Raw genomic sequence first — 21,760 nt, 5'->3', positions numbered from 1 at the left:
TGCTGAAGCAAAGTTGGGACAAGAGTCCCAGGCAAACTGCTCTCGAGGCAATATTTCTGCATTTCGCATGCCATCAGTCCCAGCATTTACTTCTGCTTTTCGCCAAAAACACGGGAGGAATGAACCAAGAGAAAACTGGCTTCCTTTTATACAGACTGACGCTGCCCTGCAATCAATATGCAGGTGGATTCACAATTAACCTAGTTGCGTAGCCAAGAGCGAGCGCAGGAGAGAGTGAGGGTGGTATAGCAAGCGAGGGAGAGAGAGAGAAAGAGAAAGGCCAGTAGTCCATCCGGCTACATTAATAAAATATTATCTTTTTCCTCTTTGCCTCAGACGACAACCTCAGAACTGAAGTCAGGGCTCTAACACACAAAATGAAGCACAAACATGCTTCTTTTTGTTTGTGTCATTTATTTCTGATATTGTTACTTACAGACAGCAACAACAGCTGGTTATAGACAAACATTATGCCAGCTAATGTTAGCCTTGTGTGTCCTAAAAATGTCACTTTTTCCTCTGATAAACAGTGTTGCTTGTATTCTCACATCATATGAGAATTCATTAACTAAATGTCAGAGTTAAACAAGGTTACATCCACTTCAAAGACAGTTTCGCTAACAGCAGCTAACAGTGGCAAAAAACAAACAAACAAAAATGGTCTTAATGACAGAAAAGTTCAGCATATCCTCAACAACTCACCTGATTATCACCGTCATAGGTCAGAAGTGTGCTACTCTGAATCACTGACCCATATCAGACAAAGTTTTACAGCCTCTTCCAGAGTAAATAGATGTGGATGCTTCTCCCTCTGCATACTGACAGCTGAGATAAACCACTGTAAGTAGGATTATGCACTTTAACTGGGCAGGTTATTAAAACAGAGCTCAGTTGACTGCAATCTCCTGACATCTAACAGTAAAAGTTTTACTCAGTTCAACTTTAGGGATTTCAGTCTGGAGCCCTGTAGGATAGGTTGGCATAGGCTCCACCCCTAATCCCCCAATGATAGATGAATTAAAGTAGGTGTGCCTGCAAAGGCCGCTAGAGTTGCTTGGTACTAAGGTTCACCCAGTGGTAACTGAATTCGGTACCTCAAACACTCTTATTAAAATTATCTTACAAATGATAAAATAGACTGTGAGTTACACACTGTCTAATAACATTATCAGCTGTCTTTAGTCACACAAACACGGAGATGCTGTTGGCAGATATGACCTCTTGTAGTTTGCACAGAAACAAAAACTATTTTTACTGTGTCTGCCCACTTTTTTCTATACTTGAAAATTCTCATAATTACCAGTGATGAGGATAGGCTTTAACATCGTGTGCCTCTGGGAAGGACAATGATATACCCAGATGTCTTCATCTCTCTACATGCACACATAAAATATTAAAGACATAAATCATACTGAAATTTAAGTATATGAATACATATTAATATTATAGTACTTGTTTAATATGAAGTGTTCTACTGCACTACAGTGTTGTTGAGTGAGATGCTAGTATTTTATTATTCTGTAATAATCAGGTAAATCTCTGTCCTTGGTTAATCATCTCTAAAATGGGAAAATAAGAACAATTTTTTTTTCGAGATCTGGGTGAAGGAAAACTGAAATAAAAGCATCAGTTTAAACAAAAAAGCAACCTCATTAAAATGAGATCACATTTGCTGTGATTTAGGAACTAAATTCACAGCTAAGGTTTTCTTTCTCACGAAATTACATTCAATTAAAATGGTAGTGATGTGGAAAATGGGAAAATAGAAGTGTCGTCTTGTAAGTGCATGTTTCTTCTTCAGTTCATTTGTACTTATTTTTGCTTGGTTTTTTATTTAAATTCAATCAATCTCTCATTTTTTTCATAACATCGAGATTTTAGATCTGGCTGGCTATGCTGTGATTGACTGATTTAAAAAAAGAAGCTCTTGTTTTTAATGGAAAATTTTTAAAGGGAAAAGGAGGAAAAGGATAAGAGACAAAAGCCATGCTAACTAGTGCTGTTGTGCTTTGATGTTAAAATTCACTATCTGTATATCTGTTTGTCAGATTAAAGTGAAATATAACCAGGTAACCGAAGCGATGTGTAACCACCCACCAGGGTGTGGATGTGTTAGAGAAGACAGCAGCGCTAAAGTTAGCCAAACTCACACAGGATCCAAAGGATCATGAGTAGCCCTGTGGTTTTTACACTGTGACTGATGACCACATGCTCGCAACTAATAGTTTACATGGATGTTAAAGACACAGAGCAATTCCTTTTCTCTGACCTTAATGCTAAATGAAAATCTGCTTGGACACAGCTCTACTTCACTGACTTGTTTTCAAAGAATAGAATTGATTTTAAAAACAAATGACATGTCTCAGTGCTTGTTGTTGCCGAATGTCTGGAGCAAATTCAATTTTAAAAAAATTGCGTTATTTATTCAGTAAAAACTGTGGAGCAGACAAGCTCAAGTGATGCTGTGCCTCCTGAAAATGTAATTTTGAGTTGTACTTTTCTTTATTGAGGTGTTTTTCATCGGCACATTTGTCAGTCTCAGGTTATGCCACGGTTCATTGTATTATTCTCAGTACCAGCAGCTCACAAATCAGCAAACACGGGAGTGGCACAAGTTAATTTGTTTTGCTCCAGATACATTTTTACAGGATATCTGCAGCCTGTAAAAGCCTGACACTGCTGAAGGTGACTTATTTGTGTGTGCACAGCAAATTCTGGACAACAGAGGGAAACTAACAAACACTGCGCCCGTGTTTGTTGGAAAAAATTGCAACTACGGCAGTTCAGCGTGATAGAGTCTACAATTGAGTGCAAAGCAGGAGTCGGGCTGCGTATAAATCATCTCCCCTCACTCGGTCAGTTATCCTTCCTCCCTCCATCACCTGCTATGAACTCACCTGAGCTGCCGGCTGTGGAAAGCTCAACTCACAGCAAGGGTGCAAATGAACCAGATCACACACTGAGAGGCAGTGAGAGTCAAACAGCGGATTTCCTTGCAGATAGTTCAAACGAGGACATAAATGCAACGTGAACAAAAGCGGAGCATGAATAACCTCAGGCTGCCTTGAATGTGTGTTTGCCTTTTCAAGACCGACACCACAAACTCCTCTGTGTACCAGAGTTTTCTAGAGTCAAATGTGAGTTCATCTGTGCAACAGCTAAAGCTTAGTCTAAACTGAGTCGTGCAATGCAGCACTGATGAAAAGCACAGCAGCAAATCTACAATCGAATGGTTGAAAAATGAAAAAATCAAGATTCTGCAGTCGTTGCCTCAAGTTACTGAACCATAAAGTGTACTTAGGCTTTCACAGACTGCTTTTGCTTAGTTTTGGCTAAAAAGAAAATATTAAAATGGTTTAAGGTTGTAGTTACTTATTACCTGTTAGTGTAGCATTAGGAGCTTTAATAATTGCATTAAGGACATTAAAAGCCTGATTTGTGCACTTGTTCAGACGCCTTCCTCCCGTCTTTGGTGAAAACCAGCAACCTCATTTCCTGTCTTGACTTTCCCCAGTTAAAGGTTAAATAAAGACTAAAATAAAAAAATAAAAAAAACCTGAACAGCAGTGGACTGACAGCGTCTGACCTCACCGCCATGGGCTGAAAACACAGATCACTGCAGGCAGCCAAGGACAGGTGGAGGAGGAGGAGGATAACTGTATGGAGGCTGTAGACTAAGAGGAAGAAGATGAAAGGGAGGAACAGAAGATGGAGAGAGAAAGAGGCTGACGGCATTAAAAACAAATCTGTTGGCAGCCGGCAGATAAACGCTCCACTCACTTTACATCCACACGCTCTCTCTCTCATCTACTGTTTACCTCCCTCAGCCTTATCCTATCTCTGTTCACTAGTTTGCATCATCCTTTTGTCTTTCCTTCACACGTCTCCTCACTCGTGGCCCAATTTCCACATGATTTGTTTGTGTGGGGCAGCTCTGGTTGTGCTTCATGCATTGCAATTATGTACACTTATGCCTCTCAGGGGTTTGCCCTGTGCCAGAGTCTTTTTAGCTACAATTTCAGGATCAGAAAAGGAGGTTTAAAGACTAATTAAAAACTGTGATAGTTCCCAGTTTGTGCAGAGCTAAAGCCAGTCACTCCGTCCAAGGTGAAAAAGTACACCTGATCTGAAGAAAGGACAACTTTAAGGCTAAAAAAAAGGACAGAAATTAATCCAACCTGCAGTTCCTCTAATGTCCACTTGAGACTGTCTACGAAAGTGAGTCAGTCCGTGTAGACTTCCATGTCCAACTTTATAGCAGACAGAGCCGTGTTTACAGACTGCGACAAAAATGGTTTTAATTTTTGTGGATATACTTTTTTTTAAACACATCCATTTTAATAACGTGAGGCTTGAAGGTTGATGTCCTAATGGAGGGTCACACAGGCGGCTGTAGCTGTTTACTGTCTGTTGGGCTTTGTTGCAGCTAGTTGGAGTCTCTTATCTGGATGTCTGGACTGTGTTGGTGCCTTTTGAGAAGTAATATGGCCTCCTGTAGATTTAGTTGTAATAACAGACCATCCAAAAAGCAGCTTTGATCTGCATCTATTTTACACGTATACAGTTTATACTAACCCAGCTGGCTAGAATGAGTACCTTAGCAGCTGTAGCCTTTTCTGACACTAGAAATCCAACACAGGGGCAGCCAAAAAATAAGTTTGCATTTTTCGTAATGGCCAGTAGGGGGTGATAGTTTTGGTTACAGAAAATGTTTCTGTGTTTTTGTGGCTGTGGAGGTAGAGTGGATCGTTTACCAATGGGAAGGTTTTATCCAGGAAAGTTTATAAGGACGATTTTCCAGGATTTGCTCATTTGCTAACAACCTGTCAATCACAAAATGTGCAATTTCACAGATCCGCCCCTCGCTTGTCACACCTGGTTTCAAAACACTAACCTGGCAACAGTAATAGCACTCAGCATGCGCCTTCATATTTAACAGACCAGGATTACAGTACTAGTCAAGTTCACATTCGCTGTGTACATCTTTCATATACAGTCTGTGGTCTTCCTGCCAAGACTGAGCACCTTGTTTTTATGCTTTACCCATGGATCAGATGTCATTTTGTACAAAACTGTCCAGCATTAGAATATTTGAGCCTTTCAGTCAGTTGAAGAACAAAATATGACCCGTGCTGCATTCTGTGAAGATCCCCCCACAATAATCAGAAGTAATGTATTCATTTGTTTAGCTTCCTGAAGATTTACTGAAGTTTTTCAATGTTAGTCTGCCCTGCCTCACTCTGTAGGAAGCTAGGCAGGATGCAAAGCTGTGTCAACACTGCTGCCCTGTAAATATTTATAGGCGTTTATCTGCTGGGCTGCGGATTATCAGCTTAGTGTGGTACAGTAGCCCCCCGACCAACACAAGCACAACACGTTCACCTGTTACCCTGATGTGTTGTGACTGCAGGGACAAACACAGCGGGACGTCTGAGTATGTTTCTGTGAGCGTGCAGATCATACAAACCCACAAATCAAGGGTGCTGATAATGCCCTAAAACATCTGCTGTATGCCTGAACTTTGCTTTCACTGCACTGAACTGTTTGTGTGACACAAAATAAAAACCAAAATGCTGAACTTTATTAGGAGATAAAAATAAAGTCTCTTTGAGGAGATGTCAGGTCTGTCAGGCACCGTCAGCGACGCAGGCAGTAAAGTTTCTGTTTAACGACACGATGTTCCAGCCCTCTTTGCACGAGGGCTGCTTGATATTTTTAGCTTCTCTTTTACCTTCCCCATCAACTTCAAACTCTATTGAATTCTAATAAATTAAAACTATCAGGTTCCCTCTCAGGTGGTTTCCATAGACATGAGCATTAAACACAAGATTCACAAACACTATTTATGTACTTATACGTATGTATAAGTCATCACTTATATTGCTTTTTAACCTTTATTTGCGTACTTATCAATGTAACAGTCAGTATAAAACTGAAGTTAATACAATAATACAGTATCCAGTTGTTAAGTGATGACATGTAATCCCTGGTTCATTAAAGCTGTTGTCATTTTAGTGAAGTGTTTTAATGCTTTGTATCTTGCTTTATTTAATCTGAAGCCCTGCCAAAAAATATTCAGTGATCAGTGCCGGCCTCTCTGGGTTTTTATTACCACTAGTTGTCTGCAGGACATCTTAAAGCTTAGTTTTTAAAACCTTATAATGTAACTACACCCCATTACCTCACAGATTACAAGACACCAAATATTTGAACGGGTCAGAAAAGAATCACTCTGAGGCTAACAAAGATATGAATGGGTACATGAAGCCAAGAACCAGGAATTTTAATATAGTGAGTAATCTCAACCATGCAGCAGTAGATTAATGACAGTGTATTATGACTAAGCTGATGGTGTGCATGGATCCTAACGTCAGTAACCATACTGTTGCTGTTGTTTAGTTTTTTGTCTTCATTTATGTCTGAAGTGATAGCAGAGCTGTTGGTTTTAATTTTTCAGAAACCCCTAATTCAGAACATGGTGTATCATCTTTAGGTGGAAACCAGTGAGATAACTTTATGTCCTGTTTTTCATGGATGCCTGGATGTTAAACTTGATGGTCACATCTGGTAGAGCAGCCACACTGATCACTTTATTAAATATGAGAGAATTCAGACAGTTTTTAACTCTCAGTCATGCTGTAGAGTATTTTTGAGTTTGGGAACTGAAGAGTTTTGACCTGGAAACATCCAGGACCTGGAAGACATCAACTTAGGACTTGACTTAAGAGGCAGGTATGGACAAAAGTATTGGGTCACACCTCTTAGTCTTTGAATTCAAGTGTTTCCAGTCCATTTGCTACAGGTATATAAAATGAAGCACCTAGCCATTCATTCTGCCCTTAGAAACATTTGTGAAATATTTGGGTTGTTGTAAAGAGCTGGTGAATTGGAGGGTGGTGCTGTAATAGGATGCAACTGTTGCAACAGTTATTTCTCCTTCAGCTGTGAAAGTACGTAGGAACCACATCATCTCAGCCAGGAAACGTCAGACCACATAAAGTTGGGTTGCCGAGCACCAAAACACAGCAACAGTCACCTCCAGGTGCTTTTTTTCTTCTTGGGTTCTTGGGTGCATTTATTTTTCCCATTTTAATTTACAAAGCTATGAATGTGTATAAATTCGGCAGCAGTACACGCTCCTTGTGGTCATTGGATTCCGTAGCTTCATGCAGCTTTGCTTCAGTTTCACTACTTCTGTTCTGGCCATCATAGCAGACGTACATTTTCAGCATTGGTGTCAAGAAATGGCACCTCACTAACTGTTAAAAAGCAGCAACCATTATTCCCAACATACGCTGCCATCCTCTGACACGTTACAAACACTAAATGTGCTGATGTGTGTGGCCTTCAGTCATTCATGGCTTCCTAATTTGGCATGAAATCCTCAAAACTGGGAGAAAACAGGCTCTAGATGGAGTTAAATTCTGAACCTGAATATCTCTGCATGTTTGTAGGTGCACACAGCTTCTTTCCCCGGCCTTTAAAGTGTAAATGATTTTTTTTCCCATGTCACAGAAGAACCTTTTAAAATGTACTGAGCAGACATATTCGTGTGTGTGTGTGCGTATGCATTTCTATTTGTGTGACAGTGAAAGAGATGAAGTGTATTCATGTTCCCCCTGCAGTCATTGCCCCTCCAGCTGTAGATGGCTGCTGTGATAGGCAGCAGAGGTTGGCAGCGAGACGAAAGGCTTCTCCTCATCCTCGCAGTCGCCTCCTCTATCGTTCCCTGCATCAAATTGGAGCTGTCAGTCAGCTCTCACCCGCAGCACAGCACATTCTATCAGACCACAACAACCGCGGGAAAAAACACGGCATCAGCGAGCGGCGACATAACACCAAAAGGGAGAAGGTGCAGCGAGTGCTGAAAGGAGGGCATCTGGGATTATTTGATGAAATGAAATCAGTGCTGGTTATCCGCTTATAGAAGATAAATCACTCTGTCCTTTAGAAAGTTTCATCTCACCTCCAGCAGGTAACGCAGCCCGACAGAGGGAGCAGCTGCAACTGATTTAAGACCAAATTCACTTTCAGCTGACTTTCAACTGCAGCTACATACAAATGGCACAGCTTTCATTCTCAATTAATTTCCTTATAAATCAATTTGATACTTTCATTACAAGTAAGGAGAAAAACTAGGCTGTATGAAAACTTCCTTCAGGGGGAGGTTTTAAACACTTGTGTTATCCTGCTGTGTCTTAAAATACAGCTTTAAATTGAAGTTTTTCTTTATTTTCTACCATATATATCCTGGAATATGACAGATGTGTCTCATATTTTAAATAACAAGGCCAGCAAGTAAGTGTGAGCCAATCACTCTAAATGCTCATGGTCATTATATATGGTCATTACAGCTGCTGTCCTAACCTACGGTTTGCAAGAGGCAGCCAATCAGAAGGAAGTTAGGACCACAAGACGACTTACATATGTATGATTTTGAAGTCTGATTCATGCAAAGCTATGCTGGTAAAGTCCAAGAGTCCCCTTTGATAAATAGGTGTTGCATTACTATATATTTTACTTAATAGTTTCCAAGGTAACGGTTGTTAACACACACACCAAAATAAATAATGGCGTACCATCTAAAATAGTCACGGTTTTGAATTCCCAAATTTAGAAACTCATAAGCAAAACATTTTAGAAACAGAAGTGATTATGCTGTGTCATGAGAAAAGCGTTGGTTCTCTGGGTGATGCACAACAATTAGTTTGGACATTTGTGGGGAAAAAAGTATTTTTCCCAAACACCCTGTAAATGCTGGTTGGTATGTTCTGTATACTTCCTGTCAATTTAAGAGTGTTTTCACAGCTGCACCTGAACTCTGGTTTATTTTCCCTATTTGAGAAGGTATAAGAGGAATAGGAGGGTAACAAGACACAGCTGTGGACAGTCAAGACAGAGAAGGGAAAAGTAAAACTAAAAACGCGACACCGGAGCTAAATAACTACCTAAAGCAGGACGTAAGAAGCAAGAACAGGGAAATTCAGAATAAACTAGAAAGACTGAATAAACTCAGAAACTGTAATTAAGGACTAGTTGATAAAACTCAAAATGGACTCAAAAACTAGCATAAGAGCTAAACAGGCAACACTTTAATAAACAAGAACTTTCAAATCAAACTGGAAAAAGCTACAAGTTCTAATCTCATCAGCTGATTTGGATGCAAACGAAGACCAGCCATGAGGAATGCTTTGCATTAAATGAGTCTTACATGAATGTCAAGTTCGCATCAAGTTATCCAATAAGCTATATATCTCTGCTTGTTTTTACAAACATCAGTCTTACTGTTGAGCTTCATTGCTCCTGTTACAATCATCAATCATTAAAATAATAAAAAAGTAAAAAAAAGACAAAACAGAAAAGAAACTGGGCTTCCTGTACAGAATGGCAGCATCCCATCATTCTGATGTGTTGTATTTCACATACAGTTCAGAAAGAACTGCATAAGTGCATGCATGAAAAATAAACTATAAAATATATAACTTTTAGAACATGTTCCCGTCCAAATATTTACAGTTTAGCCTGTATGGATTTGTATTTTACAAACCGCTGGACAGCATCGCTTTTAACAAACAGGAGGAGAAGGTGTAGGTAATGTTTTTAGCAGGATATTACTTCAACTTTGGTTCTCCAAAAATCTAATTAATATCCTGCTAAAGCAGTGAGTTAAGCACGACGGGAACATTTTAAAATAAAATACAGGGTGAGTGTTTATGGTGACGAAAGAATATGGAACATTCCTTATTAATGGGGTTTTAATAGTTTGGAGTAATGATGCAGCTCTTTGGCATAAAGCAATGCAATGTACTCAAACAGTTTCACTTGGATGCATTCAGTGTTGGTTTGTCTCTGTGTGTGAGATTTATTTGAAAAGACTCTTAACCTTTAAATACTTTTTTATTCATGCAACCTACCCTAACCTCAGCCTTCTATACGCGTTTGCATCTGAAAGTATTAAAAGGAAATTTGGTTTTTAGTTGGGAATTAAACTCAAAGATCACAAAATCATTAAAGCATCATAAAAAAATCTATACAAATAGTTTGAGGAGAAGTTATTGGTTCAGCTTCTCAATGCAGATTAATAGAGCACATTAGTGCCTCATAGTTTGGTTTCTCATATCAGGAATGAAGCATTCTTGCAAGAAGATGAACGAGAGGAGCTGAAGGATGACTCATGACCTGTCCACTTGAGCAGACTGCCCTGTTGTCTCTGCTCTTTAGTATTGAGGCCTGTAATTGGTTCACATCCACAGTGATGCTCTACAAGTTGTATGTCATCCCCATATTAAACCTCTTCCTCTATTAGTTTGATTGGCATATTCAACCTCTGAATGGAGGGAGCAGTGTGACGGTTATTTGAACTAAATCTTAACATCAGACCGTCTGCAAATATTTAGTCAGGAAATGTATTAAATCTACTTTCCATGCACCTATGTTGCATGTATTCCCTGTTTTCCTTATGTTTGCCTTTCATATTTGCAACAAATAGGTACACGGGCAGCTTTGTTGTAGACCACATGGCCACTGGTTTTCGAAGCCTCAACATTAACACTTTGGTCACCAACGTTTTGGGTTATTGGAGGCAGAAGTTATCAAATCTGGACAAAGGATGACTTTGTTGGTTACCGACGCAGTCTGTATCCATAAAGACACAGATAGCTGCTAATTAGGGCTAAATAACAGAATAAAATCTTGGACTTTGATTCACCAAAACTGAAATGAAACGCAAATTTTATTCGATTTTTTTCCCAAGTACTGTACAAGTTTACAGGTTCAGTTCTCCGGGCCCTGACAGGTGAGACGTGGCTCAGGAGATCAGATTTAAAAAGAGCTCAATTTCCTCATGTGAGTGCATGGGCATATATCAAGGAGAGACCACATCAGGTACTCTACAGATGCACGGTGCACAGTAGTAGAGTCATATCTTCTCGTAGAGTCAGCTGTGCAGAGGGACATTTTTTAGAGCACTGAGGTGTTCACACAAATGCTTTGAGAGAGGTGTAAAAGAGGCCAGCTGTCTCCCTGGACGACCACCAATGAGCAAAGATGGAGGTTTATAACGTGAACGTCAGCCACCTTATAATGCAAACCCTTCTGGGACACCTGTGTGACCTCAAACACTCGCACGATGGTAGGCTGGGGCACCGACTCCAAAATGATTCTCCTATTTGTTCTGATGAGTTTTTGGTTTGTCTTTGATTTTGGTCGTCAGATATTTAAATTAACCTTGAGACTTTTTTTCTGCAGATCATAACAGAAATCTCTCGGTCACTCAGACATCTTACTGACGCAATACTGAAGCATCAAATGTGGATTAATCCACCACTTAAATTCACTGATTCCTCCAGATTAAGAAAAATAGCTACATTAGGAAATTATTGACTGTTGTTTTTAAATGAAGGTATATATTTTACAAGTTCATTCTAAAGATTTGTGTTTGGAGTTGCAAGCCAGAAACATTGCAGGGAAAGTTCAGAGAAATAAAAGCCTTTAAAAAATAAAAAGATTATTCTTTGTTTCCTCTCCGCTTTCTGCTTTTAAAACTTTAATAACAAAGATTTTTGTGTATAAAAATGACTTCAAACAAGCTGCTCTTCATAAAGATGAACTCTGCTCACAACATAAATTTGCCTTCATTTCATTGTAACAATAAAGTAGCCGAGATGGAAATGAGCAGCATGACGCTACCGCCTCAGGCACTGGTGCATCATGGGACTCTGTCTGCGAGGGTGTGAGTATTTAAAGCTTGCATGTGTGTGTGTTTATTTTCAGTGCGTTTGACTATCAGCGAGTTCCCTCTTCGGTCCCTGCGGATCCCAGTCCTGTAAAACAGCCCCGCCCTTCGTCTTCGTCATCTTCCTCCTCTTCATTGTCCACAGCGGCTCTGAGAATGAGGAGCAGCAGGCCGTCCAGAAGGAGCAACAACACACACACCTCCGCCTCCAGCAGCAAATGTAAGAGGATGCTGTGCTGATAGAAAAATGACTTTGAACTTTTAAAGTTTAAACAATTTCAGATACAAAATTACAAGGTTTATATTTCTGGTATTATTTATATTATAAGTCAGTTATAGGGTGATGTAGCCGTGGATATTAGCTCTAAGTAAATGGCATTAAAGTACAAAACTTAACCCCAAATAATTGAACAATACTGGCAGTGGACATGCTTAATTTTCTATATTTAAAGTGGTAACATTTCACTATTTTGATATTTATGCACATTCTCATATCCTGCAAAAACAAAGAAAATTAGTTTTGTCTCCACCAGCTTGGAAGTGGTGAAGATGTGTGTTTAACCTCTATGTTTGTGTTTAGCAACATAAAAACACAGTTTTTCATTTGTTTGGAGCCTTGGGCGGCCGTGCATCGCTTCCTCTTCACCAGCTATTTTCAAACTCTGTTGAAGGCCCATTTTTCCGGCCTGCACATGTGTAGTTGAGTGGCAGTGATCACAGTGATCTTTCACCTTGGATTTCATTCAGCTTAAATTCAGAAAGGAAAGATGGTTAATAGGACAGGTGCTGAGAAAAGGCTCCAGTCACACACCTACTGCCAACTGCCTGGCAACCATCAGTCGCTAGGGGAAAATGAGTATTCCCTGATCAGCGAGTGGTTGCAGGAGGCTGTTTGCTGGTAGTGAAAGAGTGAATTCAATTTTATTTATATATCATCAAATCACAACAACAGTGCCCTCAAGGTGCTTTTTCCTGTAAGGTAAAGACCCGAGAATAATATAGTGAAAACCCAAACAATCAACCCCCTTGCCCACCATGTTCAGATACAGAAACTTATAATCAGCATGTTTGACCAATTACTATGATCCTATGATTCCTATGATCAAGTTGTATCCTTGTTTGATTTAATTGTCTTTATTCTTTTCCTCTTTTTTGTGTAAAAACGTGGTCTTTTCGATGTATCATTTAGACACTCCTGAAATAATCACATGGCGCTCATATCTATAAGTCCTTCATAATGCACTTAAACAGGTGCTGCACTTTCAGAGAGTGAGCTCAGTAGGCTCGTCATGGCAGTTTCTGTTAACCAAAGACAGAAAGTCTCCATCAAACATGTGGATTTTTGAAATCACTTAATAAGCGTGTTTGTTTACAAGGCAAAATAAATAAAGTAAAATAATACTGTGCTTAGCACTTGCCTGTTAACTGTACATATGCGTTCTTTTACCTTCACAGCGCCTAGTTGTCACAAACTGTTCCGAGTCTTCTTCTCTCGCTTTTCCAGTAAACTGTTTTTCATGTCCCAGAGAGACGTGCACTTTATCCATCCACTGAGAGCTACATGACCGTTAAACCTAATGAAAACATCAGCAAACATTAAATCCAGAGTCGTGGCTGTAACTCTGCCGAGGGTAAAGGACGAAGGGAAATACTGTGGCACGAGAAGTTCAGGAAGTTCAGCTGTTAAAAGGCTTTTATCGAAAAAGGGCAGAGACACCAACTCCCCGCTGCTGTCAGAGGACGATACGCAGGGGTGTTTAACGCCACATCCCTCACCAATTAACGGCTTTTAAATTTCAGACCCACACATGAGCCTCGGCCTTGATGTTCACATTTGTACACAGTTGTGATGTTCAGCCTGTTTCCCCCCCCCCCTTTAAATCTGCAGCTCCTGTGGAAACCTGCTGCACTCTGAGGATATTTCCTCTCCAAAACCCTGTTTCATGTTATCTCCCGCCTGTGTGACAGCTCATCTCGGTGGTAAGGCCCCAGGGTGCTGGAGAGAAGGCGGGTGAGGGGGGGTGCTCCAGATGGTCTCTTCATTAAAAGCTTCTGTACCGCAGGGCTCTCCTCCCCTGCTATAACCCAGCCGAGCCTATCAGCTCTCACAATTAGACCGAGTTAATAGTGCATGGAAAATAAGAATTGTTTATACTAGTTTATTACAAGCCTTAATAGTTTTTACTGCGCCCCATCACAAGGAAATTAGATTGCCTTTGCAAGCTTCAGAGGTCGAAAAGCTTTCAGGATTGAAGTAGTTTTCAGGGTCATTTGGAGAGCTGTGTGCAGCAGAGTCAGTCCATTACGGAGCACAGCGAGGGCGAGGGCTCATGCAGCTGAAGAAGGCGGCAGCGCAGCGCTAAGAGTAACTGATGGTGCAGGAGCGCGGCCTTGACGACTGCACGGGTCACTGAATGACACTCGAATCTGCATGGAGCTGTAAAATCCTACTGCGGTCAGCGCTGACTTTTGAGTTTGCATCGGCCCACTTATGAACAGAAAATGACCCTGAAACACATCAGCGCAGCAAAGACAGAAGAAGAAAAAAGGACTGCTCAGAGTTGTTTTACATTACATGTTGGTTTCTGTTGTCATTTGTGGGCTCAGACCATCTACCAGTTGTTGATTCTCTCTGTGGGAATGTGGATTACAGAGGTTCATTAAAACTGTTGCTGATGAGATTTGAGATTTTCTTCCACACCCAGCTGCAAAGAAACATTTCTTTATGTCGCTGGATTTATGCACGCTGATATTGAAACAGACAAATCACTGCTGTCTAAAATGTTTTTGTCTGCTGCAGATTTGTCTAGACTGGCACTAAGATGCCCCAAACATGGCAAGACAAAGGGGTGTACCATCTATTTTTCTTTAATTTCCCTTTTTACACCCTTCTCTAAGCCCTCGCTGTACTTTGTGTGTGTCAGCGCTAGGATATCAAATAATTTAAATTAAACCCATGTTTTTAATAGGGGTGCAACGATACAAAAAATTCACGGTTCGGTTCGATACTTTGGTGTCACGGTTCGATATTTTTTCGATACAAAAAAATGTTCATGCCTTTTTAATTTGTCATTTATTAAAATTATAAATATATATTTTAACTCAAAAGTACAGTTTTTAAATTTAACCCTAACCCTTGTGCGTGTTTTTTATTTTGACAGCAAATGCGCACCTGCGGACCACTTATGTGCAGCCCTGGTTATATAGCTCGTCATATTGCAGCCACAGAAATTATTTTGTCCATGAAACCATAAAGCTGCACTTTCTTTTTGCCTTATAGTCTGATTTGTCATAACTTTTCCGTTTTGTGGTAAGCTTTTCTTTGGCTGTCACTTCTTCACCCTGACCTGTCTTATTTGGCTCAGCAGAACTAAAATATATATCCTGCTGCTTTTACACGCGCACTCACATAATGCTCAGCGATTCTCTGCGCGATCAACCTCTCACATGTTTAAGCTTGCTGCGGGAGATTTCACTTGTCATGTTTGCGTAGTAAGCTAACGATTAATAAGACAATGTCAGAGGAATTGGTGCGCAAATTATCATCACTCACCAATCAGTACTGTCGCTCTCTATACACAGTTCGCACGATTGCAAAGTGAAAGCAAAAAACAAGCGCAAATTCAAACGCGATTTCAATATGTCACATATTGACAGTGGCTCACCGATGCCAATGACATAATTACCCAGCTACATTTCTGAAAGAATGCAAAAGCATTGACATAGATTTTTCCTTCCTACAATAGCCGGACGGGCAGGGCAGAGATAGATTTTGGTAGCCCGACTGGAAAAACGCTAGCCCCGGGACGTCGGGCTAGCGATATTGCGAGCCCTGTATCTGATTGAGGAATCACTCATCTTTGGAAAAGAGAGTTTATTACAGAGAAATGGCTCTTTCCAAAATAAAAGCTATACTATCCGCTTCTTCTGGGCTATATTCTCAGCAGCATAAGGAGAATCACGTGCTAACAGCTGTCTAAATGACTCGGCTAAAGTTAGTAGCATGCTTGTTGTTTTTGTCTTTGTACTAGGATGATGTCGGCGTAAATGTGCAGTCATATTCGTTGTGTTCCCACTAGTGCTTTCAGGTTAATCTCGTTGAAATGACCTTAACGCCACAACACGGCAAATCTCCGTTAACGAGCTACCCCTGATCGCCCCGTGCATGGGACTAGACGGCCAACACGTTAACAAGCTAACTGCGCTAACACACTAGCTCCCACCAATGTAATTGAGCATTGCGTGGCACATCCGACATACTGTTTTACTTTAGTCCATGACTCACTTACCTTCAGGGTCATACGTCACATGAAAACCAAAATAATTCCAAACGCCAGATCTGAATGAGGGTGGGGGAGGTCCATGTTGCAAGGAGAGCTTAACTTCTGTCTCGCTAGCTTGCCCTGCGCTCTTCCTTCTGATGATGCTGTCTGTGTGGAGCGCTCAGTGGATCTGCGCTCGACAGTGCAGCCTAGGCGGAGTAGTCGAACGCAGATTCACTGAGCGCTCCACACAGACAGCATCGTCAGAAGGAAAGTTGATAAAATAAATTACAAATGTTGTATTGTTCGATACATATGCGTACCGAACCGAAAGCACTGTATCGAACGGTTCAATATCGATACGAGTATCGTTGCACCCCTAGTTTTTAATAACTAGTGTCACTGTCCACGTGTTATGTCTTATCTGTACACCACATAAATTTCAAATGCAGGTTTGACATTAAACTGCAGGTCCAGGATTCAAACCCAGATTTAGCTTTATGTTCTAAACAACTGCACATTTGTTGCTTATAGGTTTTTACATGCATTCATTTGCATACTAAAAAGCTGTGTGTATTCTATTTTATGCACCCTCCTCTTGTGTTTGTTTCCTCATTTCCTTTTTCCTCTCTCACAGATCTCTCACAGTGTAACAGAGTAATTGATAAACTGTTCTGCCTCTATTTAAAGGAGGCTGAGAAAAGGGTCTCTTTCCCTCTCCCAGACCAAGCAGCTCTTCGGCTTCCTCAGATCGATCCCTGCCTCTTTGTGGGGATTTACTTCCTTTGCTTTTGACATGAATGTTCTGGTTGTCTGTTTTTCACAGCTTTATTTGCTTGTTTAATGTTCTTACCCCATTAGCTTAGGGAGGGAAGTTCTGGGTTCTACATTTCACATGGTGGTTGGTGCAGACAACTTCTACGTTTAGGTCATTCTGCTTCCTGTTGAACTAAAGGAACCTTGTTAGTAAACCAAATCTCAAGTGCGGTCACTGAGGCAGCTTGAGCCTTCATCTTCTCAACACTTGACAACATGTAAATAAAGCCATGCATTAGCCGGTCACATTCACATAACTTTATCCGTTGATTTTAACATAGAATACTTTTTAACCTGAGTAGTCGTTATAGCCTCATGCGTCAGTCTTTATTTTATTTTATGCATCATGAGCCAGATTAATCCCCCTCTCTTTCTTACATCTCTCCCTGTCTCTGCAGTGAGAATGGCAGAGCTTCTTTCCATCAAAAGGGAGCTGACAGTGATCAAGGTTCAGATCGATGGCCTGCTGGACTGCGTAGACAAGATGGACAGACAGAGGAAGGATGGCTCAGGTAGAGACAAAGAACTGTGCTGAAAATAATAATAATAAAATTTAATCCTAACGCCTTAATTGCAATTATTTTCAAAATTAGAGCTGCTGTATTTAGTCTGTGTGTGAAGCAATATTTCTGTGTGGAGTTTGTTTACACAGCCCGTGTTTGCATGGGTTCTGTCTAGATACTCCAACTGCCACTCACAATCCAAAGACATCAGTTAGTGGGGTTAGGTTAACTGGTGATTCTATATTGCACATAAGTGTGAATGCCAGATTGGTGACCTAAGCCTAAGATAGGCTCCAGCCCCTCTGTGACCCTGATAAAGATAAGGAGAAGAGAATGGATGGATAATTAGCTTCACCCCAAACCTTCCCTTACTTCCATGTCTTCCGCATGAGTCATCTGCTACTGAAGACCTTGACTTTTCACTTGACTGCTACACGTATTGCTTCCATTTTGAAATGCATCAACTGACCCCCAGACCGCACATCATAGATAAAATTTGTCAAGGTGCTGTAGTGGTAAGATCTATCCATCTATTTTCTTTAATCCCCCCATGGTGCTGGAACTTATCCCAGCTCCCACAGGGCAAGAAGCGGGGTACACCCTGGACAGAGACACAGACAGCCATTCACACCCACATTCATATGGTCGATTTAGAATCACCTGTTAGCCTAGCACTACTAAGTGCATGTCTTTGGTCTGCGGGAGGAAGCTGGAGAGAACCCCCACAGACACAGGGAGAACATGCAAGCTCCACACAGAAAGGCCCTGGCTGCACAGTGGATTCAAGTCCAGGTCCCCTGGAGCTTCCCTGGAGGACTGATTTACAGTAACTATAGACTGTATATAAGTAGCAGTCAGGTGTTTCCAATCAAATGTACTTGATTAACTAAACATCAGTAAGTGTGAACACGTCTTTGGCAGTTTGCTGGTCTGCAGCATTCAGGTGTTGATGTAATGTCACAATCTTCCCAGGACTGGATGTCCCAGAAAATTCACCCCAAGGTCAGACTTGACTTCAAGAAGTCAGGCTGGCTTCTTCTGCCTGTTTGAAATCAATGAAATCAATCTCCTAAGCCCATGACAGTCTAGTTGTTGTCTTTGGTGCTTTGCCAGAATATGAAAAGGCCTGTTAGCAGGAATGTAAAACCAGGCTTTGAAATATATTCAGGACTACATTTCTGTTTACAAACGAATGAGAAACATCTAACGTATTCAGTCTCGGTCATTACTTTAGAGGTGTTCGACACTGACACGCATCCCGTTTTTATTAAATGCCTATATCAACCTCAAACATCAGACTGATCCAGGTCTAATCCTTCCTGAACTCTAAATTTGAGTTTATTACGGCAAATGATCCGTCGGAGCGTTCGGTGATGCAGAGAGAGTCGCTGTGTTTACCATCAGATGTGAGCCGGCTATCATACTGCATCTGTGAGTAATGGTTCAATGACAAAACTGCCACCAGTGGAGCGTGGATTATGACAGTGAGGTAAACAGCGATAAACACGGTCCTCATAACCTTTCATAAGCTCCCCTTCAGCGCTCAGGAGTTATCGTGTCGTCCCTGTGCATGTGTGTGTGTGTTTGGGTTTTATCTCCTCGGGTTGATAAATAGATGAGGAAATTATCCGATGTGACACGTTGACGGTCTTCAGTTTTTTGCGATTATTTCCTAGAAATGTGTTCCAACACTCAAATGAGAACTTCTCTCGCACACATGCAGCGAGTCGTCGAAGAGGGAGGTAATACTGCGGGTATTCGAGTTATGAGGGTTCAAATTCACTACAAAACTGACATTTTTAGAGGTTTGCATTAGATCTGAAAATGTTTCAAATAAAAATTTAAATTACAATATTTTGTTGTGACATGACTTGTGATTTTGCTTTAATGAGACCTAAAATCATCCATAACCACGTCTCGACACTGTTGGACGTCCACTTATTTATCGACAGAGAACTGTCACAGTGACTACTCTCTGTATAATGAGGAGAAATTAAAGGCTTAAAGAAAAAAATTGTTAGAAAAGGACTGTATTTAAAAGATGGATGTAGCCACGGCAACACCCCATTTGGTTTCTGGACTTTGAAGTATCAGTGTTAGCATTTTGACATCCTCCACCAAAAGCGATCGTATGAAATCAGGGATGCTATTGAAACGTGTTCTGTGATGTGACAAATCTGATGGACGAATCTGGGTTAGGTGAATGGAGAACATTACCTGAAAGACTGTGCCAACTATAACGTTTGGTGGAGGAGAGATAACGCTGCGGGGTGTTCTTCTGGAGTTGACCTGGGTCTCTTAGTTTCAGTGAAAGGAAAACGTAATGCCTCCACTTACCGAAACTTTTTGGACAATTCTGTGCTTCTGTGTGTGAACAATTTGGGGATGGACCACCTTTGACTCTGCCCCAGTGCAAAACAGAGGCTCATAAAGACACACCTATAGGATCAACTCGAAAATCAGTGTTTGTCTTTTCAAATGTTCTTCTAAATGGGCAGAAGTCCCCACACGCACTTCAAAGTCTTCTCAAAGGAGTGTTGTAGCTGCAAAGGGGAACCAACTCCATATTAATACCCAAGAATAGATGTAGCATTTAGGTGGCATGATATTGTGTGTGTGTGTGTGTGTGTGTGTGTGTGTGTGTGTGTGTGTGTGTGTGTGTGTGTGTGTGTGTAAGAGTGTCCTGAGAGCAGGGAGCCCAGTGTGTCGGATTCCTCTCGCCGAGGTTCAGTCAGCAGTCTGGAGCGAGAGAGTCCGGAGCCAGGGGAGGCCAGTGAGGACGAGCCGCTGCACTACCAGCACTACTACCCCTACAGCTACACCCACAGGGTAAATATACGCCCCTGCTTCCCCACAGCTACACCCATGCTACCATTGACTTACAGAATCAATATCAATCAATTTCACATACAGCCAAATTTTAGCTTTGCCTCCCGATCTTCAAATAGCTCCCAGCTTTCAGACACAGTCTCATGCTGAATAAATAGGAGTTTGTTTTCTTCTTTTAATGATATTAAACAGCTGTGGCATCACACAGCAGCAGGAAGCAGTTAACGCAGGTGTTACGGCAGCAGGGACTCCATCAGTTACTTTCCTGACGTTTCACTGTGGTCTCACAAAACCAGCTTGAACGGGTTTCAGTACAACAGCTGATGTGCTGTGCTTACACACAGCGATTATTCTTCAGTGCGCTAATATTTGCAGTAATGGTGTGACATTGCATTCACTGAACTCATCTAATTGCCTAAGTAAATGAAAATAAGACAGCAGATGGTAAGCCTAATAAAAAGTAATTACAGTAACACATTTGCTCAGTGGTTCAACTTTTTTATTTATTTTTTTATTCCTTTTTCTTCTGCCTGTAGTCTTCTGGGGAATGTTCCCTTGTCACAAATTCCAAATTAAACCCTTTCCCATGGCACAACAGTACTGGATAAACATATATTACTCACTCTATATACCACCACTCCTACTGTTGCCACTACTGCAGAGCAAATATGGAGTATATGGAGCATAGTTTCAGTACAGACAGTTCACAAAATAAAGCTCAGCCATAATCCTGGCAGATGGAACAATCTCCTACAGACCTGTTGACATTCATTGATTTATAGTGACTTGTTTAGAAAGTCTCAATCCAATCTGCAAGCCTCTTTGCAACCGACCTCCAGATACTCCATTCATGCACTTCCTAACTTAATCATTTATGGAGCTGTTGTTATGGCTGCCCTCTCTATTCTGTGCTGAGGTCTTGCTGCTCCCCTCAGAGATATACCACCACTATAAATGTCTGCCACTGGTAGCGTCTTTTGTCAATAGCGGTCCTGACAATTAATATATAGGCTCCTCCATGGAATACGTATCACTATTACTCACCCATTCTACTACACAGGATAAATATACCTTCACAGGGTAAACACACAGTATGTTTTTCCCTTTCAGTTACTTTATAGGATGAATTTAGCTACCCATAGTGTAATTTTACATGCCTGCTACCATCACTGCTAGTACAGATGTTTTACTACTACCCAAACAAGTTAAAGCCTTTTAATACTCAATCACTATCCCACAGAATGCATAAGTATCCCTATTACACACTAAGCTAGTCAAACAAGACGATGTACCTCCCACAGGGTAACCTCAACAACCTCTGGGGTGGCCAGCTCTGCAATAGCAGCTAATGCAATGCTGCCCTCTTGTGGAGAATTGGCTAACTCTGACTCAGGTGCGTTAACAAAACTGTCAAAACTCTCAGAATTATTTTTCAGTGTTTCACTAGTTATTATGGAGATTATTTTAATAATCAGTCAAACATTTCTTTTGCCAAACAGAAAGTAAGAAGTAAAAAATAATGTCCGCCACGATTTCCATATATCCAGTTAGAGTTTGTTTTTTCAAACAGTTCATCTGTCCCAGTCCATCCTTTCACCTGTCTTCCTAAATCTCTC

General features: G+C 40.9%; 1 protein-coding gene across 3 annotated transcripts in view; it reads left to right on the top strand.

Annotated features, from left to right (window-relative positions):
• LOC308391641 (RNA-binding Raly-like protein) overlaps window positions 1-21,760 on the top strand; it is a 75,481-nt gene that overhangs the window by 47,407 nt on the left and 6,314 nt on the right. For all 3 annotated transcript variants that reach the window (XM_080874299.1, XM_080874298.1, XM_080874297.1), the window contains 3 exons: window positions 11,773-11,954; window positions 17,211-17,324; window positions 19,993-20,144. In XM_080874299.1, coding sequence (XP_080730425.1) covers window positions 11,773-11,954; window positions 17,211-17,324; window positions 19,993-20,144 — 448 coding nt within the window. The remainder of the gene's footprint in view (window positions 1-11,772; window positions 11,955-17,210; window positions 17,325-19,992; window positions 20,145-21,760) is intronic.

Source organism: Rhamphochromis sp. 'chilingali' (genome assembly GCF_963969265.1).
Source record: "Rhamphochromis sp. 'chilingali' genome assembly, chromosome: 2".
Taxonomy (NCBI): Eukaryota; Metazoa; Chordata; class Actinopteri; order Cichliformes; family Cichlidae; genus Rhamphochromis; species Rhamphochromis sp. 'chilingali'.
Note: the sequence above shows the minus strand (reverse complement) of the source record. Positions and strands in the feature narration are given on the sequence as shown.